The sequence below is a fragment of the Phacochoerus africanus genome, chromosome 1 (genome assembly GCF_016906955.1).
Source record: "Phacochoerus africanus isolate WHEZ1 chromosome 1, ROS_Pafr_v1, whole genome shotgun sequence".
NCBI classification, from domain to species: Eukaryota; Metazoa; Chordata; class Mammalia; order Artiodactyla; family Suidae; genus Phacochoerus; species Phacochoerus africanus.
Window position 1 is genome coordinate 15,638,949 of NC_062544.1, and position 17,740 is coordinate 15,656,688.

The 17,740-nt window shown below is 39.9% G+C and overlaps 2 protein-coding genes across 3 annotated transcripts in view; both read right to left on the minus strand.

Annotated features, from left to right (window-relative positions):
* The window catches only part of RNF145 (ring finger protein 145), a 63,013-nt gene extending 46,781 nt beyond the window's left edge, over window positions 1-16,232 (minus strand). The window contains exons 1-3 of one of the 2 annotated variants that reach the window (XM_047779217.1): window positions 16,129-16,232; window positions 9,988-10,190; window positions 1,078-1,186 (exon numbers count right to left, since the gene is read on the minus strand). In XM_047779217.1, the coding sequence (XP_047635173.1) occupies window positions 1,078-1,186; window positions 9,988-10,171 (293 nt within the window). In that variant the 5' untranslated portion in view covers window positions 10,172-10,190; window positions 16,129-16,232. Of the gene's footprint in view, window positions 1-1,077; window positions 1,187-9,987; window positions 10,191-14,974; window positions 15,263-16,128 lie in introns of those variants that run through there. The other variant, XM_047779249.1, reaches the window with a different exon arrangement.
* Window positions 12,892-17,740, minus strand: part of LOC125137968 (Holliday junction resolvase MOC1, chloroplastic-like) — a 46,240-nt gene continuing 41,391 nt past the window's right edge. The window contains exons 4-7 of the mRNA XM_047799164.1: window positions 16,963-17,172; window positions 16,532-16,895; window positions 14,691-14,720; window positions 12,892-14,506 (exon numbers count right to left, since the gene is read on the minus strand). Coding sequence (XP_047655120.1) covers window positions 14,460-14,506; window positions 14,691-14,720; window positions 16,532-16,895; window positions 16,963-17,172 — 651 coding nt within the window. The 3' untranslated portion in view covers window positions 12,892-14,459. The remainder of the gene's footprint in view (window positions 14,507-14,690; window positions 14,721-16,531; window positions 16,896-16,962; window positions 17,173-17,740) is intronic.

Here is a 17,740-nt window from a genome sequence, read left to right on the forward strand (position 1 = left end):
TGTACTTTAATATTCTATTTCAAAGCAGGAAGTTCATATTCATTGGCAGACCAGAGTCTTAAAATGTAAAACCAGCAGACCAAGACAAACAGATAATACCTCACAAGAGGCAGATGTTCTGAGCTCTACAATTTACCTCATGAAATAAAAACTAATATCAATCATCCACCATATCCAAGGTTGCATCTTTTGCTGATTTTCAAGCATCATATACTGACTTCCTAAATGATGAAAATAATAAAGTCTATAATCATTAAATAGTTTCTACAGCCTGTCTTTGGAAATTCTTTTCTCAGGTACTATAGAAAAGCTCATGAGTATATTTATAAGCATAGCCCTTAGGCCTATTTCTATTAAGATTGCTTTTAAAAACAGAAATAAAATTTGAGGTATAATGCCAGTTAGTAATTCTTAATTAATATGATAATATTTATTTGCTTTCTTTTAAAAATCTTTGTTGATGAGAATGTTTACATATTTATATCATTTTCACATTATTTAAATTTCTATTTTTTGTTTACATTTATATACACTGTTCATAAATTTATTATTTTTATTAACAATTCAACATTCTACCATATTGGTGTCATCATAATGACAAATCTCCTTGAGGCATGTGACTTACATCTGGTTTTTCACAATTATTAGTAGAGATATGAAAATCCTATGTGATAACATTTCTTTAGAAAACAAGTATCAAAAAACCAGTTCTGAATACCTACCAGAGCCTCAGCTTCTTAGCAGTGTCCATGAAAAGTATTTTATTGGTAAAGGGAAAAAAAAAAATTTTTTTTTTTTAAGGGCTGCACCCTCGGATCATATGGAAGTTCCCAGGCTAGACGTCAAATCAGAGCTATACCTTCCAGCCTACACCACAGCCACAGCAACATGGGATTGCAGCCACGTCTGTGATCTACACCGCAGCTCACAGCAATGCCAGATCCCTGAGCAAGGCCAGGGATCAAACCCATGTCCTCATTAATACTAGTCATATTAGATTCTGCTGCGCTACAATGGGAACTCCAAAGGAAAATTTTAAATTTAGTCATACATTTCAAAAATGGGTCACATTCTTACCTGGAGATTTGATGTCCAGCATAGAGGAGCAGGGCAGTCAAAAAATATAGGTAAAGCTGAACCAGATGCTGCCTGGGCAAGGTGAGTAGCACAACACTTAAGATATAACCTGTAGTAGAAATTAAGAGAGATATAAATAAAATACAATTCTAATTTAGTTTCCTAATTAATTACACTAATATAAAGAGCTTGAGAGAAATTACTTTCCAATTAGGTTTCAACAACTCTGGGGTTTTTTTACTTCACTACCAAAGTAAGTTTAGTATAGTAAAATCACTGTGGATGTTTCTATTGAAAATATAAGGCATTTTTCAATTCCTTTGTAGATTTTTCTACTTTATAATTGAATACATCACATAAAGGTACAATAGGATTCCTCTCATGTAGTTTTCCTTGTCTCCCTATTTCTTCCACACCAATCCTCTCATTCTCTGGTCCCAGAGGAAGAGTGCCCTACTGTCCATCTCTACAACTGCCCTCTCCTTGAGACTCGGATTTACTTTTCCAACTCCGAAAGACCCTCTATCTCCTATATCTCCCATCATTCCCCTGACGCCACCCTTACCTCTCTTTTCAAAGGACGTGCAGGGCTCTTCTCTCCGGTGTGAAAGAAAAACTTCTCTCCACCCTGATTTCTCCTTTCCCTATTACCAATTCTTCTCGTTCCACTGACAAATGGAAACTATCTATACCGATGCCTCTATTGTCTAAGTATTTATTATTCCCTCTTCACTCTATACAACCTTAAATCCTCTATGAACCCCCTTTACCCTTTCACTCAAAAGAACCTGGAAGCCAACAACTACTTACTTGCCAAATCTAAAACATCCTGTTTATCACTGTCCCAGCATATTCCTTGGCTCTGTGACATGGATTTCATTTTACCCTCTAAATCCTCCCTCTATTTTTCTTTTCACCCTCTCAAATGAACAGAGGCAATTTAGTCCCTGAACAACTTCTTTTCTCTATATAAAGTATCTACTTCAAAGATCTATTTTGTTGCTTCAAATATACCTTTCCAGATGATACAACAGTTCTGAGAGCAAAAAACTTACTGCTGTTAAGTAGACATCTCATAGCCCATGACGCCTGAGATAACAGTCCACCTAAATGTTCTCATACAGTGAGTACAAACTGAGCACCCTTCCTCCTCACGGGACAAGCTAACTCACCTCGCCTTCTTTCCCTCTCCTAAATTCCATTCTCTCTCACTCAAATCTGACTCGTGTGTTATCACCCAGTCCTGCTGAGTCTTCCTCAACAGGCCTCTCATGTTACCCCTCCTTTCCAGTCCCTATGCCCCATCCCAATCCACTCTGTAACACACTAACATACTAAATTCTATTGTTCTTTCAGACTCACTCCGTCCTTATCCAACCTATTCTTTGTTACCAAGGTAATATCCCCCAAAACATCACTTTCATTTAGACAATTCTCTTGCTGTAAAACAAAAGTTCTGAACCTCTCAGTGTTGCATTCTATGTCTTGCAAAATCTGGTCCCAGTTTTTTTTCCTTTTATGAATGAGTCTGTATGAGGGCAATGAGATCTCTTCTTATGCTGAATCGATTATGCTTAAAGCTAAAGAAACAGGGGTAGTGTGCTAGGGACTGAAGAGGAAGAATCCAGATTTCCCACACATCCTAACTTCAAGAACAACCCAGCAGAAGCCGTGTTTTTATTTACTTTTCATTACTTAAAATAATTTCCCCAACTTATTTTGTTAATCTCTATCTAATAGGACTTTGAAGTATTTCAAAGGATGTTTATTATATTTAGCAAGCATTTTTAGTGTTTGTGGCCAAAGGATTTTCTAATCAGTCTATTGCATGAAATCTTTCCTTAAATTCTCTGACTTTTAATGAACTATTATTTTCCTTTCCAGATATTTTTAGTGCTCCCTTTTCCTGCACATCTCATAAAATCAGCTCCCAAATCCTCTAGATTGAACATATTCATTTCATTCATTCAATTATTCAGTCATTCAACCATTATGATAGCAAAAGTATGATACAATATTGGTGCTCTAATAAACAAACATTAGAAGGGCTACAGTTAAGTAATTACGTTTGACCTGGACCTCAAAGGGTAAATGGATCTTTACCAGGCTAACAAAAGGGAGGAAATTTCTAAGAAAAGAAAACAGCAGGTCCTAAAACCATAAAAGCACAAAGAATATTTTAGGAAACAGTAAATCCTATAGGCTAGACTAGATTTTGGCGTAAAAAGAAAAAATCCTGGGAGAGTACTGGGAGATGATGTTGATAGGACTGGTGGCTAAAGCTTCAATATAAAGACATACACGATAATGAGTTTAGCCTGGGCTAATGTTCTCAAATCCTTTAAATACATTTAGGTGAAGTATGAAAACAAAAAATAATGGAGTTCCCATAGTGGCTCATCGGGTTAAGAACCTGATGTAGTCCCCATGAAGATATGGTTCAATTCCGGGCCTTGCTCAGTGGGTTAAGGATTCTGCATTGCCACAAGCCACAGCATAGGTCATAGACATAGCTTGGATCCGGTGTTGATACAGCTGTAGTGCAGGCCAATAGCTGCAGCTTCAATTCGACCCCTAGCCTGGGAGGGAACTTCCATATGCTGCAGGTACGGTGGTAAAAAAGAAAACAACAAAAACCCTATGGCTCACCTTTACTCTCATTTTCCCATTCCAGGGAAAGAATAACTCTGTGATAATAAAATATATCACACAAGAAGATTTTTGAGAAATTATGAATACTTATGGCGATGTACGAGCAGTAAGAATAAATCATCTGAACTACAATAAACAGTTGATCCTTGAACAATGCAGGGTTTAGGAGCACCAACCCCCCTCACAGTAGAAAACTCTAGTATAGCGTCATAGTCTAGTATAGCGTCATAGTCGGACCTCTCTATCTGCAGTTCCATATCCATGCATTTAACCAACTGCAGACTGTGGTACTGTAGTATTATTTACTGAAAAAAAGACACACGTATAAGTGGACCTGCACAGTTAAGGGTCAACTGTATAATAATCTAATTATCTGAAAAATACAAAACTACTGCTGATGCAAATATGCATCACTATGCACTCTACAGGATTTACAAAAAAAGAAAAAAAAAAACACAACCATCTAAATTGACAACAGTGAGGCTAACCCAAAAGTAATTTATAATTAAAAAGCAAGAGCTGGAGCATTTAAAAATGATGACCTGATGAATCTTCCTAACAAAATACAGGAATTTCTTCTATTTAAGGGTTATTTTAGTAGTGGGGAAAAAATGAGGACATGGATTAAAACAGCAGCTTGTGACACAGTGGAACAAATCTGACTAGTATCCATGAGGATGTGGGCTCTATCCCTGGCCTCACTCAGTGGGTCAGGGATCTGGTGCTGCCATGAACTGTGTTGTAGGTCGCAGACAATGGCTCACATCCCACATTGCTGTGGCTGTGGCGTAGGCAAGCAGCTGTAGCTCCAATTCGACCCCTAGCCTGGGAACCTCCACATGCCATGAGTACAGCCCTAAAAGGCAAAAAATAAATAAAATAGGAGTTCCCATCGTGGCGCAGTGGTTAACGAATCCGACTAGGAACCATGAGGTTGCGGGTTCGGTCCCTGCCCTTGCTCAGTGGGTTAACGATCCGGCGCTGCCGTGAGCTGTGGTGTAGGTTGCAGACGCGGCTTGGATCCCGCGTTGCTGTGGCTCTGGCTTAGGCTGGTGGCTATAGCTCCGATTAGACCCCTAGCCTGGGAACCTCCATGTGCCGCGGGAGCGGCCCACGAAATAGCAAATAGACAAAAATAAATAAATAAAATAGCAGCTTTAAGTAAGGAGTTGGCAGGATCAGCCATGAGATATGTATTTAAATAGATCTTATTGGTAGTCTACTGGTGAGTAGTTGAGAACAAGGAAGTAAAGATTGTTTTGATGTTCTTTCTAGCTTGGGTAACTGAGCAGATGGCTTTGCTATTAAGACAGGAAATACATAAAGAGGAACAGGTTTGAGATAAAGATGATGAATTCAGTGACTGATAGTAAGTGGAGGTGTCTATTGAATATTCAGGTGGAGTTATCTAATGGTAGTTAGAATTCCTTTATTCAGCATCAGGCACTAGTTAGGTGCTGGGAATGCTACTATAATAGACAACCCCATTCCTACCTTAAAGGAGCTAAAAATCTAGTAGGGAAGACAGATGAGTACAGGGACCCCCAGAACACCACACAGTAAGTGGAGGTATGAACTGAGTACCACAGGATGAAAGAGGAGGAACACTACCGAAGCAGTGAGGAGATCAAGATTTGTAGCCCAAACTATGTGCTTTTCACACAAACAACAAAAGATTTTGTGAATACCAACACTAAAGAAATCCAAAGAAAAAACACAGCAAAAGAGTCAGAAGGAATGCTAAGTTAAAAGAATCCAGAAATATTTTCAATAGAGAGGAAGTGGTCAACAGCTTCATGAAAATAATGCAGAACAGGGAAACAAATGAAGTTTGAGTTTTACATTTTCAGTCACTAACAACTTTAGTAATTGCAGTTTCAAGAGAAATCATATCCACTCTTTCCTTTGCAACTTCTACCATGCTAGCTCTGCCTCTCATTACATCTCACCTAAAATCCCAATTGGTTTTCTTACCTCCAGTTTCTCCCCTCCCCAATTCATCACCCTATACAACACTTCCTAATCAATCTCTAAGACGCAGCTCACATTCTCAAAGTCCCTTAACGACTCATCACTACCTACCGAATTAAGCACAATACCTAACATGTGTATTCAGGGCTTTTTCACAAATGGCTTCACTCTACCTTTTAAATATAATTTATATTCCCCCTTTTATATCCTGTATGTGGCAAAACAGTTCTATTAATAACATTCCAACAATTACATTTAGACAGTCATTTCTCTTTGCTGTTCTCAGAACCCACAGTGAAAAGCTTCTAAATTCCAAGGTATAGTATAGTCCGTAAACATAAATATTACCACTTCCTACTTTGATTTTTAAGCTTACCCTAACAATGAATTATAGAATATAAATGGGGAAGAAAAACACAAGAGTAATCTAAAAAAGATAAAACAGGAGTTCCTGCTGTGGCAAAACAAGTTAAGGATGCTGAGCTGTCTCTGCAACAGCCCGGGTCACTGCTGAGGTGTGGGTGTGAGCCCCAGTCCAGTGCAGTAGGTTAAGGATCTGGTGTGGCTGCAGCTGCAACACAGGTCACGGCTGTGGCTCAGATTTGATCCCTGGCTCAAGAACTTCCATATGCCATGGGTGCAGACAAAAATAAATAAAATACCTAGAATGAACTTAACAGTAAAAGTCTAAGACCTATAAAAAGAAAATTTTAAAACATTCCAGGACTCAAAAGAAATCTTGAACATAATCAAGTCTCTCTGTGTTCTTTCCTGAAGAAGAGTTAGCGTCCTTAGCTCTCACTTCATCCTAACTTTAAGTTTTAATAATATGCAATCTCAACAAAAATGTCAACAAGGTTGTTGAACAAGATTAGATAATTCTGAAGTTCATATATAAAACTAACCAAAAAAAAAAAAAACCTCTCTGAAATAAAGAAAAATGAAGAGACAGTAAAATAAAACCTAAATCTTCACTCAGATAAGGAACAGAAAAAATGTTTAAGAACAGAATAAAACATACTATACATGCAAGTAACTTCTAAGTGGAGTGAAGATTTAAATGTAAAAATGAAACCACAAAAATAATGCAATAAAACATGACAGAATTTTTCATAAGCTCAAGAATAGAATCAAGTCAAAATCCTAAAGCTATAAAAGAAAAAATGATAAACTACATTAAAAACAAATTCTATATGTCAAAAAAATCTTAAGCAAAATCAAGAGAACTGAAATCGGAAAAAGTAACTCCAACTCATCACAAAGGATTTATTTCCCTAAAATACACAAACTCCCACAAATTCATAAGAAAAGGTTAACAATCCCATAGAAAAGTGAGCAAAGGACATGTACTCTGAGAGAAGGAAACACACATTTTTCTTAAACACATGAATAAATTTAATCTCACTTGTAAGAGAAATACAAATTAATACTACATTAAAAAACTTCCAGGAAGTTCCTGTCATGGCTCAGCAGTTAACGAACCCAACCAGGATCCAAGAGGATGCAGGTTCATCCCTGGCCTTGCTCAGGGGGTTATAGATCTGGTGTTTCTCTGAGCTGTGATGTAGGTCGCAGACGTAGCTCTGAACTGGCGTTGCTGTGACTATGGCATAGGCTGGCAGCTGTAGCTCCAATTCAACCCCTAGCCGGGGAACTTCCATATGCCTCAAGGGCAGCCCTAAAAAGCAAAATTTTAAAAAAAACTTCCATTTTTCACCCACTGAGCAGCCAAATATTAAAGTTTGATAATACTGTTTTGATAGATATATAGGACTGCAGAAACTCTCAACCACTGTTTGTGGAGGTACAAAATAGAATAAACCCTATGAAGAGCAGTATCAATAAGTATCACAAATGTATGTAAACTCTTCAACCTGGCAGTTAAACTTCTAAAAATTTATCATAAGACAATATTTGCAGCTGTTGAAATGATAGCTATAGAATTATTTAGTACAGGAGTTCCCGTCGTGGCGCAGCAGAAACGAATCTGACCAGGAACCATTAAGTTTGGGGTTTGATCTCTGGCCTTGCTCAGTGGGTTATGGATCTGGCATTGCCGTGAGTTGTCACAGACGCGGCTTGGATCCTGCGTCGCTGTGACTGTGGTGTAGGCCGGCAGCTGTAGCTCCTATTAGACCCCTACCCTGGGATCCTCCATATGCTGCAGGTACAGCCCTAAAAAGCAAAAAAAAAAAAAAAAATTTAGCACAACGGAATGAAACAGCAAAGACAGAAACTATCTAAAATGTTCTCCAATGAAGTAATTAGTGTAATAAAATATGGTACAGCCATACAAGGGTACTATGCCACTATGAAACAGAACTGGAGGGCTACAGGGATGAGAACTCAACACTTAATAAAAATCTTAAGATTTGGCAGAACAGAAAGTGTCAATGTAAAAAAACAATGAATACCTAAAAGCAATAGTTATGTTTGATACACCACGTTACAACAAACAAAAGGTTTAGGACAATAATGTAACATGCGCTCATCTATGCAAAAAGAGGGAAATACATATATCTACACTTATCTATTATATTTACATTTATATATCAATATATCTTTTTATTAACTTATAATAGAAATAGCTCTAGAATTATACACGTGGAAATAGAAATAGCTACTTGGACTCAAACTGAGAATCTATGGATGTGGAAGAGACACAGGAAGAAGGCACTTTTCACTGTATACTTTTTATGCTCTTTTGTTTTTGAACGTAAATTACCAATTTTTAAAATGTATTTAAGGGTGAAATTCTGAAAACTGGAACATTACATAAACATTACATAGTACTCTGACACAGAGGTTGCTCTAAACAAAAAACTGCTCAAGCTGAAAATTCTACTCATGTAATCACTGAGTTTACTCCATTACAGCATGTAGTAAGTGTATTTAAGAAGACTCAGCTGAGCTCCCGAAGCTGTAAACCAGTGAGTATGAATTGCAACTGTACTAGAACCCATTTAATTTCTAAAATTAATGTTTCTGGTTAGTAGGCAGCTGTTTTTATAACAAACATTCCAATCTATTCAGAAATAATACATATAAGCACATTTTTAAAACCTCAGTACGAATTACTTTAGCTGATTAAGCTAAAAATGTAAGCCAAGTACCCAATTGTTCTTCTACCAGAGATGGAATTATTTCCCTAAGTTGGCTAACATACAAGCCCTTAATAAAGGGCTGAGAATTTAGTGTCTTGCCACATGAAAGAACCTTCTCATTTCAGAGATTTTCCCAAAGTAGTGCCAACTAAGAGAGATGAGTTCATTGTACCCAGATGTTCTGCCTCTAGTGCACTGTCTTTTCTACCATACTATATTCCTTCCCATAATGGCTTACTTGGTAATCTCTTAGGGTTGTGAGGGGTTCTGAGGGCTAAGCTTTGGAACCCAGAAAGTTCTTCTACAGATAAAAATAAATCTCACAGAGACATAACAACCCTTAACACTTTTATAAAAGATAACTTTCACAATTTGAAAAAAGACATACTTGTAGATAAGCAGTTCTAATAATAAAAATATTAATCAAACCACTGCAATACATCATTCAAACCATGTCTGGAGTTATAAAATAGCAATGTTAAATGAAAAACATTGTTGCTATCATTACATATAAACAAAAAATTAATCTAAAAGTTAAGGGTGACTTTTACTATAGAGGGATTTTATCTGCTTCCTGCCTGTATTTCTGGACTTTAATTCCTCTAACCTCTCTACATTATTTCTACCACTAACTTTAAATCATATTAATGACATTTCAAGGAGTATTTTAATATTATACCACCATTTCCCACATTTCATGTAACTGAAATAAACAGTTTACCTCCAAATGATATTAATGTTTTGGAACAATAAAGAATATTGCATTTAAGAAAGCTTACTTTCTGAATTACTACCAAAATCCAAAATAATGAAAAATTAGACCAGGACAAATGTTTGGAAAGGTATTTCTCATTATTTAATCTTATCATATCAAAATTTAAAATGTTTTCTTCTATGTACATGAATTATATCTCAACAAATCTGGAAGATAAATTAAAAAATGTTTTCTTCTGCCTTCTACATAGTTTCATACAGTAAATATAACACTGTTTTCCTCTAGCCTTAATAACTCATATGTAATTAAGACAAGTAAGACTATAAACAACATTCATAAACATTCATCCATGACTATATCACTGTTATCTCAATGTAAATGGACCTTATTTTACCCAAATTCAAGAATATATAAAGATATAAATCAGCATGCTCACCAAAAGGTTAGGAAGATGATGTAGACACTTACCTACATAATGCATATTAAGAGCCAAATACTTATACTGGAAAAGAGGGTTGTTACTGAGGCTACTCCTTTGGATCTGCTGGAAGAAGGAACTGACATCCCATCTGTACAGGACATCCAACAACATGATGCTTGGCACCCGCAGGGCCACATTTAACACCGCCTCCAGTTTCTCCTTTGCAGCCATGTTTCTTCTTGGAGCAGACCTAAAATTCAGGAAACACAATACATAAAAATAAGTCACCTCAGGAGTTCCCGTCATGGCTCAGTGGTTAAAGAATCAGACTAGGAACCTTGAGGTTGCAGGTCCGATCCCTGGCCTTGCTCAGTGGGTTAAGGATCCAGTGTTGCCGTGAGCTGTGGTGTAGGTTTCAGACGCTGCTCGGATCCCGCGTTGCTGTGGCTCTGGCGTAGGCTGGTGGCTACAGCTCCAATTAGACCCCTAACCTGGGAACCTCCATATGTGTGGGAGCGGCCCTAAAAATGGCAAAAAGACAAAAAAAAAAAAGTCACCTCAAATAGCTTTTAGATATCCTCTTAATGGATTGTCACATACCATACAAAAACTATGTTAGAGTGTAAAAAGCTCCTTAGCTACATCTATTACTTGTAGATATTTATGAAATAAGCTTTGTATTGTGTTTTCACATTGACTCTCTCAGGTGTGCTCAACTTTACCATTCTGATGAAATGTTCAGGTCTCAAATATTATCTTCAAAAAGCCCCTAACTCCAAATCTAGACACTTAACAAAACACCCCACAAAAATACTGTAGCTTTTGTCCAATTAACTTGAAGAGAAAAATTCACTCCTTTAAAATTGAGATTTATGCAGCCTTTGAAAAAAGAGGACAAATTTTAAATAGTTATACATGAAAAAGCTATTCAATAAAAATTTGAAAATTATACATTTAGTGCACAGCATCTCACAGTCTATCCTTTTCCTTATTACTCACAATCAAAATTGAAGTACTGAATTTATGTGATATACATACAATTCAAAGGATTCATGATATAGGAAAAGGTAACATTATCTGCAATATTGTTTCCTTGAATCATTAAATTTACATTAAAATTCCCACCATCTGCCTTCAAAGTAGGAAAAAGCTTATCAAATTCTTCCCATGACACACAGACATGCTGGCACATGGAAGAGTCAGGCATCGTGAGTCTGCAGCCTCTTTGCTGAGGTGTTGATGAGTAGTAGCAGTGGAAGGGGGAAAGAAAAAAAAAAGGGAAGAAAATGAAGAATTTCCCAGACAATCCAACTATTTAAAGGGACAATTCAGAGCAATAATGCTTTATAAGACAGAGCTACAAATTAATCCAAGGAATTACAGGAAAGAGAACAGAACAAACTAAAGTGGTAAAGGATAATTTTAGGAGAAATGATAATTCTGGATTGTTGGCTCTGACAATATCCTTTTAAGAACTTTGCTGAAAAAGCAAAATACACTTCTAGCTTTGGCAGTAATTTCAGACATTACAGGACAAATGAAAACATTTATTTCTGAAGAAAATTATAGTGACAGATTGCTGTGCTACAGTTAAATATTTGTCAGTATTTCCATTTTACCCTCTAATTTTCATAGCTTCCCTAGCTCAGATTGTTGGGGGAAAAGGGGAGAGGCAGCTCAACTTGGCACATCATTAATGTAAGTCTTTCAATCACTGAAAAACTGATTTATTATATATCGTCCCCATTATCTAAATGTTATATATCCTAACAATAATGCAGAATTAACATGTTTATAAATAAATACTGTAATTCTGATTACTTTAAGTGAACAAGACCAATTTAATAATTTTCCTACATATAAAAAAATATTTTAAAAGAATTACAACCAAATAGATGTGTCCTAAGGGGGGAAAAAAGCACTGAAAAATAAAATCTCTAGTCAACACATTACAAATTATGCCACTTAGCAACCTTAATTTCTCAAAGCTCGTGATATTTTTAAAGAAAAAAAAATTCTGAGAAGAAATAGACCAAAATATTCACATTAATATCCTTCTGACAGTGGCCCTGAGGTGATTTTTATTCTCCTCCATCTTTTTGTTTGCCAAATGTTTTAGCCTGCTCATGTATTGAATAGGGGGTAGCCCACTTTAAAAAAATAATTTACTGGAGTTTCTGTTGTGGCACAGCAGAAATGAATCCTACTAGCATCCATGAAAATGCAAGTTTGATCCCCAGCCTCTGTCAGTGGGTCGGGGATCCAGCATTGCTGTGAGCTGTGGTGTAGGTCACAGGTGCGGCTCAGATCCCATGTTGCTGTGGCTGCAGTATAAGCCAGCAGCTGCAACTCCAAATGGACCCCTAGCCTGGGAACTTCCAGATGAAGCCAGTGAGCCCCTAAAAGCAAAAAAAAAAAATTCTTGGTAAAAAGTGTAATGTGTCTAGGCCATCTAGATGACATAAAGAAGTATACAGGAAGTAACTACTTACTCTGATGGTCAAAACTGATAACTCAATGCACTCTTGGGAGTTTATTTCAAAGTACATGAATGATACATTTTTCTCACAAACCTCCAGTCATGTGTGAAAATTACCATGTACCTAGTAAAAACATCACTGACAGGCTTTATTCCATAATGGAGAAAACTGTTTTCTTCCATTTTCTAGAATCCAATATAAATCACTGCTGCTTTTGTAAGTAATAAAAACGGGACAATTACTGAGTTGATATTTGTGGTCTATATTTATTTCATCAGACTTGGAGCCTTTGGTATGTTTTTATTGTTTTGGGGTTTTGGGGTTTTTTTGTTTTTTTCCTTTTTAGGACCATACCTGTGGCATATGTAAGTTCCCAGGTTAGGGTCGAACTGAAGCTGCAGCTGCCAGCCCACATCACAGCCACAGCAACGTGGGATCCAAGCCTCTTCTGCAATGTACGGCTCATGGCAACAATGGATCCTTGACCCACGGAGTGAGGCCAGGGATGAAACCTGCATCCTCATGGATATTAGCTGGATTCACTCCCGCTGTACCACAATGGGAACTCCCACATTTTGTTATTTTTAAATGTGCCCACTTTCACTATTTATTGTAGCTCTCACAGAGGTAAAGAAAAAAAATTAAACAAAATATTCAATCCTGCATTAGTCAATCAAGACCCAGACTGCTACGGGGGGGAAAAAAAAATCCCCTTAATTCTTACAAAGGGCCATATCCTTGTTACAAAAGACCATTAGCAGAATGGTAAGTTAGCTCTTAATTACCAATACTCCTGCCTCACTAACAGAACAAGAATAAAAAGAAAATCTTGTGTCCCTCAAGCTATTAATACTGAAGAATATTCAAGACAGATCCCTAAACTCTATTGCCTGGTAAACTCAAGGCTCAAATGTCTGAATTCTTAAGAAGGACCTTGGGGAGAAAGAAATATGCCCTTTTAATAACAAATATATTGCTGACTAAATGTTTCATTTATTTCCATATATGAGTGGTATTTCAGTAAGTCACTGGCAAGGTGGCCATGTACAGGGACATGGAAGAAACAAATTTAAAACACGGAACACCAAATCTAAAATGTTACCCGTAAGAATTGAAAGAGGAAAAAAAAAACCAAAAACATTTTGAATCCTTCACAGTAGAAGTGCCATATGATAGGGTTGTGATCATCCTTAATCCATAAATACCTAAATAAATACATACACTACACTCGAGTACCACATACTAAACCAATACCTAAACAAACTGCTGAAATATATCTTATTTGCAGATACCTGCTATCATTCACATCTGACAAATCACTAAATTAAAAACATGAAATAAAAATGGAGCTTTCTCTCTTAGACTGAGACATTACTATACATCTAAGATGTCTGGTTCAAGCCCAATTTATCTTTCTCTTAGATTTATTGTTGGACAGAGCTGAAGAGCACATTCTAAGTCAGAAGGAGCTCAAATTCTCTTAAAACCAACACAACACTAAACAATCCTCAAAAATAAGCAGAAGAGGTGACAGCAAAAAAAATCCAAAGGCTTGACACTCTCTAAAGCCATACATGTGATACTTCCTGCCTTGTTCAGTCACATATACTTTACCTTCCATGCAAGATTTTTAAATCTCCTCCTTGAAATGTTTAAACTACTAGGAAAGTTACACTAGGACATACTGTCTCAGCAAGTAATGGAAACTAAATGTGACTCAAAGTTAAAGATGCTTTACAAAGTAAAAGAGCTTAAAAAAAAAATCCATACTTTCTTTTCAATAACGGATAAAAAGGCTCAACAAAAGCTAACCAAAAACAGGACCACACCATTTAATTAAATGACTTTCCCAGGCTTGGAAGCAGCAAATTGCTACTTACAGACACAAGAATGTCCTGTACAAGTATAACACAATTCACCATTCATGTTTCTGGGTTAGGAAACACAGGGGGGGCCTCATTCTACACTTTCCTGAAAACACTACATTTTGTTTTTGAATATAAAGATATCAAACAAATCATCCTAAAAATATGAAAAATTTAAGTTTTTAAAGTCATAGCTCTTCCTCTTCTCATCTGCTGAAGAACTGTCAAATAAGAAATAGAAATGGAAAATGTTACCTTACCAAAAAATGAAGAGAATTCACATCTCCAATATAAAACAAAAATAAGAATGCCACAGAGCCCAATTTAAAATTATTCAGTACAATATTTAGAAAGTATTTGACACCTTTTTACCTCCCCACAAGAAAAACAAAAACTATCATTTACCATCAATTGCATCCCTCTGTCCAATCCAATCTGGGAAAAGAAAAAAACTACCATCAGCTAAAGCCAATCTTAAGAAAGACAGATTTTCTGGTTGTCCATATGTTAGGATGGTAAGCTCTGAAAATGTTACTGGGCAGAGGTAAAGCCTAAAATCATAAGCAAACTCATCCAAAAATTGAGATACCCGGGAGAAGAACACACTTCTTACATAAGCATTGGAACACGTTTTAAATATAGCTGGTGCTCCCCCACTCCCACTCATTGCTATCTAACTTTGTAAGTACCTGATTTCCACAAAAACTACTAGCAATTCGGTGGTTGCTGGTTATCCCCAAATCGGCAAAGATAGGGAGTCCACTCTGAATACAAGGGCAATCTTCAGACTTAAGCAGCCAGACAGAGGAAATAAAAACTGCTATCTCTGCCATTGGGCGTTCAGCCTGGGTCACCACTGCAGCACAGACAGCTCATCTTTTGGGCAGGATTCAAGATTCAGTAGAACTGCACAGTCCGTATTTTTAAAAATTTGGAGGAAAAAAAATGCCTCTCCTTTGCTTTCAAACTAGTTTCCTGTTTACTGCACACTGCAATGCAAAGCCATCCATTAATCTTTGATGCCTTCTCACAGCAAAGCCCCCTTCCTCTCTCCCAGAACCTCCTCCCCCGCCCCCCCCCCCCCGACGCCTGCTGATCTCAGTTGCGTTTGAACTATAGTAACCCCAACCCAGCTCGCTGCAAAGCAGGCAACGCAGCAGCAGCCGGGCCGCTGCCGCCGCGGGGCTAGGGGATTACGTTCACAAAAACTCTGCCAGGAGAGAGGCCCGTGCCAGGGAGCTCCCCTTCTGTCTGGCCAAGGGTGCTGGCTCCGCCATGCCACGCACCAAAAAGCTTCTGAAGAAAGAGGCGGGCAAAGTTCTTCATCCATGAACAGAAAGGAGACTCATTCATGAAGGGAGCGGCAAGGATCTCAGGGTTCTCGGTTGGGAAAAAGCAAGAGTAGAGGGGGATGCAGAAGGGAAGGAAGGCAAACGAGACACGAATCGATGGTGAAAAAAAGGAAGAAGTGAGAGAGCTCTTACTGTTAAAAAAAAAAAAAAAAAAAAAAAAAGGACTGACAGATGGGATGCACAGTAAATGGGTCCCCATCGACGAATGAGTTGGCAGGCCTTTCCGCACCCCTAAACAACCTCAAACCCAAGGAAAGGGCGGAAGCTGAGTTTGGGGCTCCGTAAACCAAAAAAGAGTAGGGAAAAAGGAAAGAGGGGGTAAGCTTGGAAGCAAAGTGGACAAAGACGCAAAAGAGGAAAAGTTCGAAGTTGGGACTGGAGGAAAAGAGCTGGAAAGGGGCAAAGAAAGGGGACGCTCAGGAAGGGGTTTAGAAAAGGCCCTGAAATGGGGTACTGGGGAGGCGAAGGAGGAGCGCGCTAAGTGAGGGCACCTTAGGAATGCCGGAGGAGATGAGGGATCGCTCCAGGAAGGTGGAGGAGTGGAGAGGCGGCGGACAAGGCCCGAGAGCTGGGAAGGGGGCTGAGCCCGCCGCGGGAGAGGAGGGCAGAGTCGGAGAGAGCCGAAGCGGGGGTGGGGGGGGGGGGGCGCAGGAGGACCGCGGGCGGGGCTGGCGGTTGGGAGGGAGGGGGCGCTGCGGGTTAAGAGGGGCTGTGGACGCCGCCGCCGCCGCCGCTGGGAAAAGAGGAGGGGGGCAACCGGGGAAAGGGGCAAAGGGGAAGAAGAGGACAGAACGGGCCACGGCATGGGGGAAGGGAGAGGGGAACAGAGGATGTGGGATGCCAACAGGGGCGCGAGGATGGGAAGGGGCCGGCCGGCGCGGACGGCTCAGTCACCTCGGGCTGCGGCCTCCCTCCCTGCGGGGCAGCACCGCGGCGAACGGACGGGCTCCGCAATTCCCCGGCTCTCTCGCCGGCCCTCCCGTTCTCCTCGGGCGGCAGCGGCGGGGACCGGGACGGCGCGGCTCACAGCGGCGGCTCCTCCACGCCCGGCCTTAGATGCTGCGTTTTGGGAGGCGGCGGCAGCGGCGGCGGCAGCGACCCGACCCGTGTGGTCACCATCGTCCGCGGCGGCAGGCGCTAGCGGGCCGAGCTCCTCAGCAGCCGGCGGCGGCCATGGCCTCCTTGGTTCACTCCTCCCGCCCCCGGCGCTCTGCGGCGGCCGTGGCCCGGCTGCCGCGCTTTGCGCCTGCGCGCGCCCCTGCCAGGGCGGCGCGCCCCTCCCCCGTCCTGCACGGCTGCGCACGCGTGCTCCCGCGCTCACTCACAATCGCGCTGGAGGGGTGGTTCCCGGGCCGCCTCCGGTACGTAGGCGGGCGACACAAGCCTCCCGAAGCCGCACAGCCGGTCTGGGCCGCTATGGAGACGCGTACCACGCGGACACCAGCACGCGCACTGTGACACGCGCCATTCTGACACACGTGCCCTCTCACACTCCCCAAACACCGGGAGTCACACGCGTTCACACCCACACTTACCTGCAAGGACCACGTGGGAGAATTGGAGGAGCTGATCCTCACCGAAGGCAGCCGCAGTAGCAATGATGCCAGAGTTTTATTTAACTCCTATACTGACTGGTCTAGACTGTCAACTCCTTGGCGTCAGGGACCACTTCTGTGATGGCTCGGCCAGCCGTGAGTAGCACAGAATAGGCGCTCCATAAGCTTCTGTTGAATAAGTGAGTGGATATATAAAGAAATGACTGAGAACTGTTCACTGAGTATTTTCAATTTAAAAATTCCAACCCCTGGTTTAAAGAATCTGTACAAAAAATGTTTACTGTAGCATGAAATTAAACAGTATGTGTTTGTCTTGTCTTTCAGTCCAAGGTTCAAAACAGGTTATTGTACACACCCCCTTCCCAAGGTAAGGAAATCATTTGTTCTGCCTAAGTCACTACCACTGATCAGCATTTCTACCTTGATTTAAATGTCAACACACCTTGTTCCCCCATTTAACCACAATACAAACCCTGAAACACATTGGGTTCAGAATGAATCAAGGATTTTGCCAGTTTTCTGGGCTTTGGCAGGACTCCTTATACCC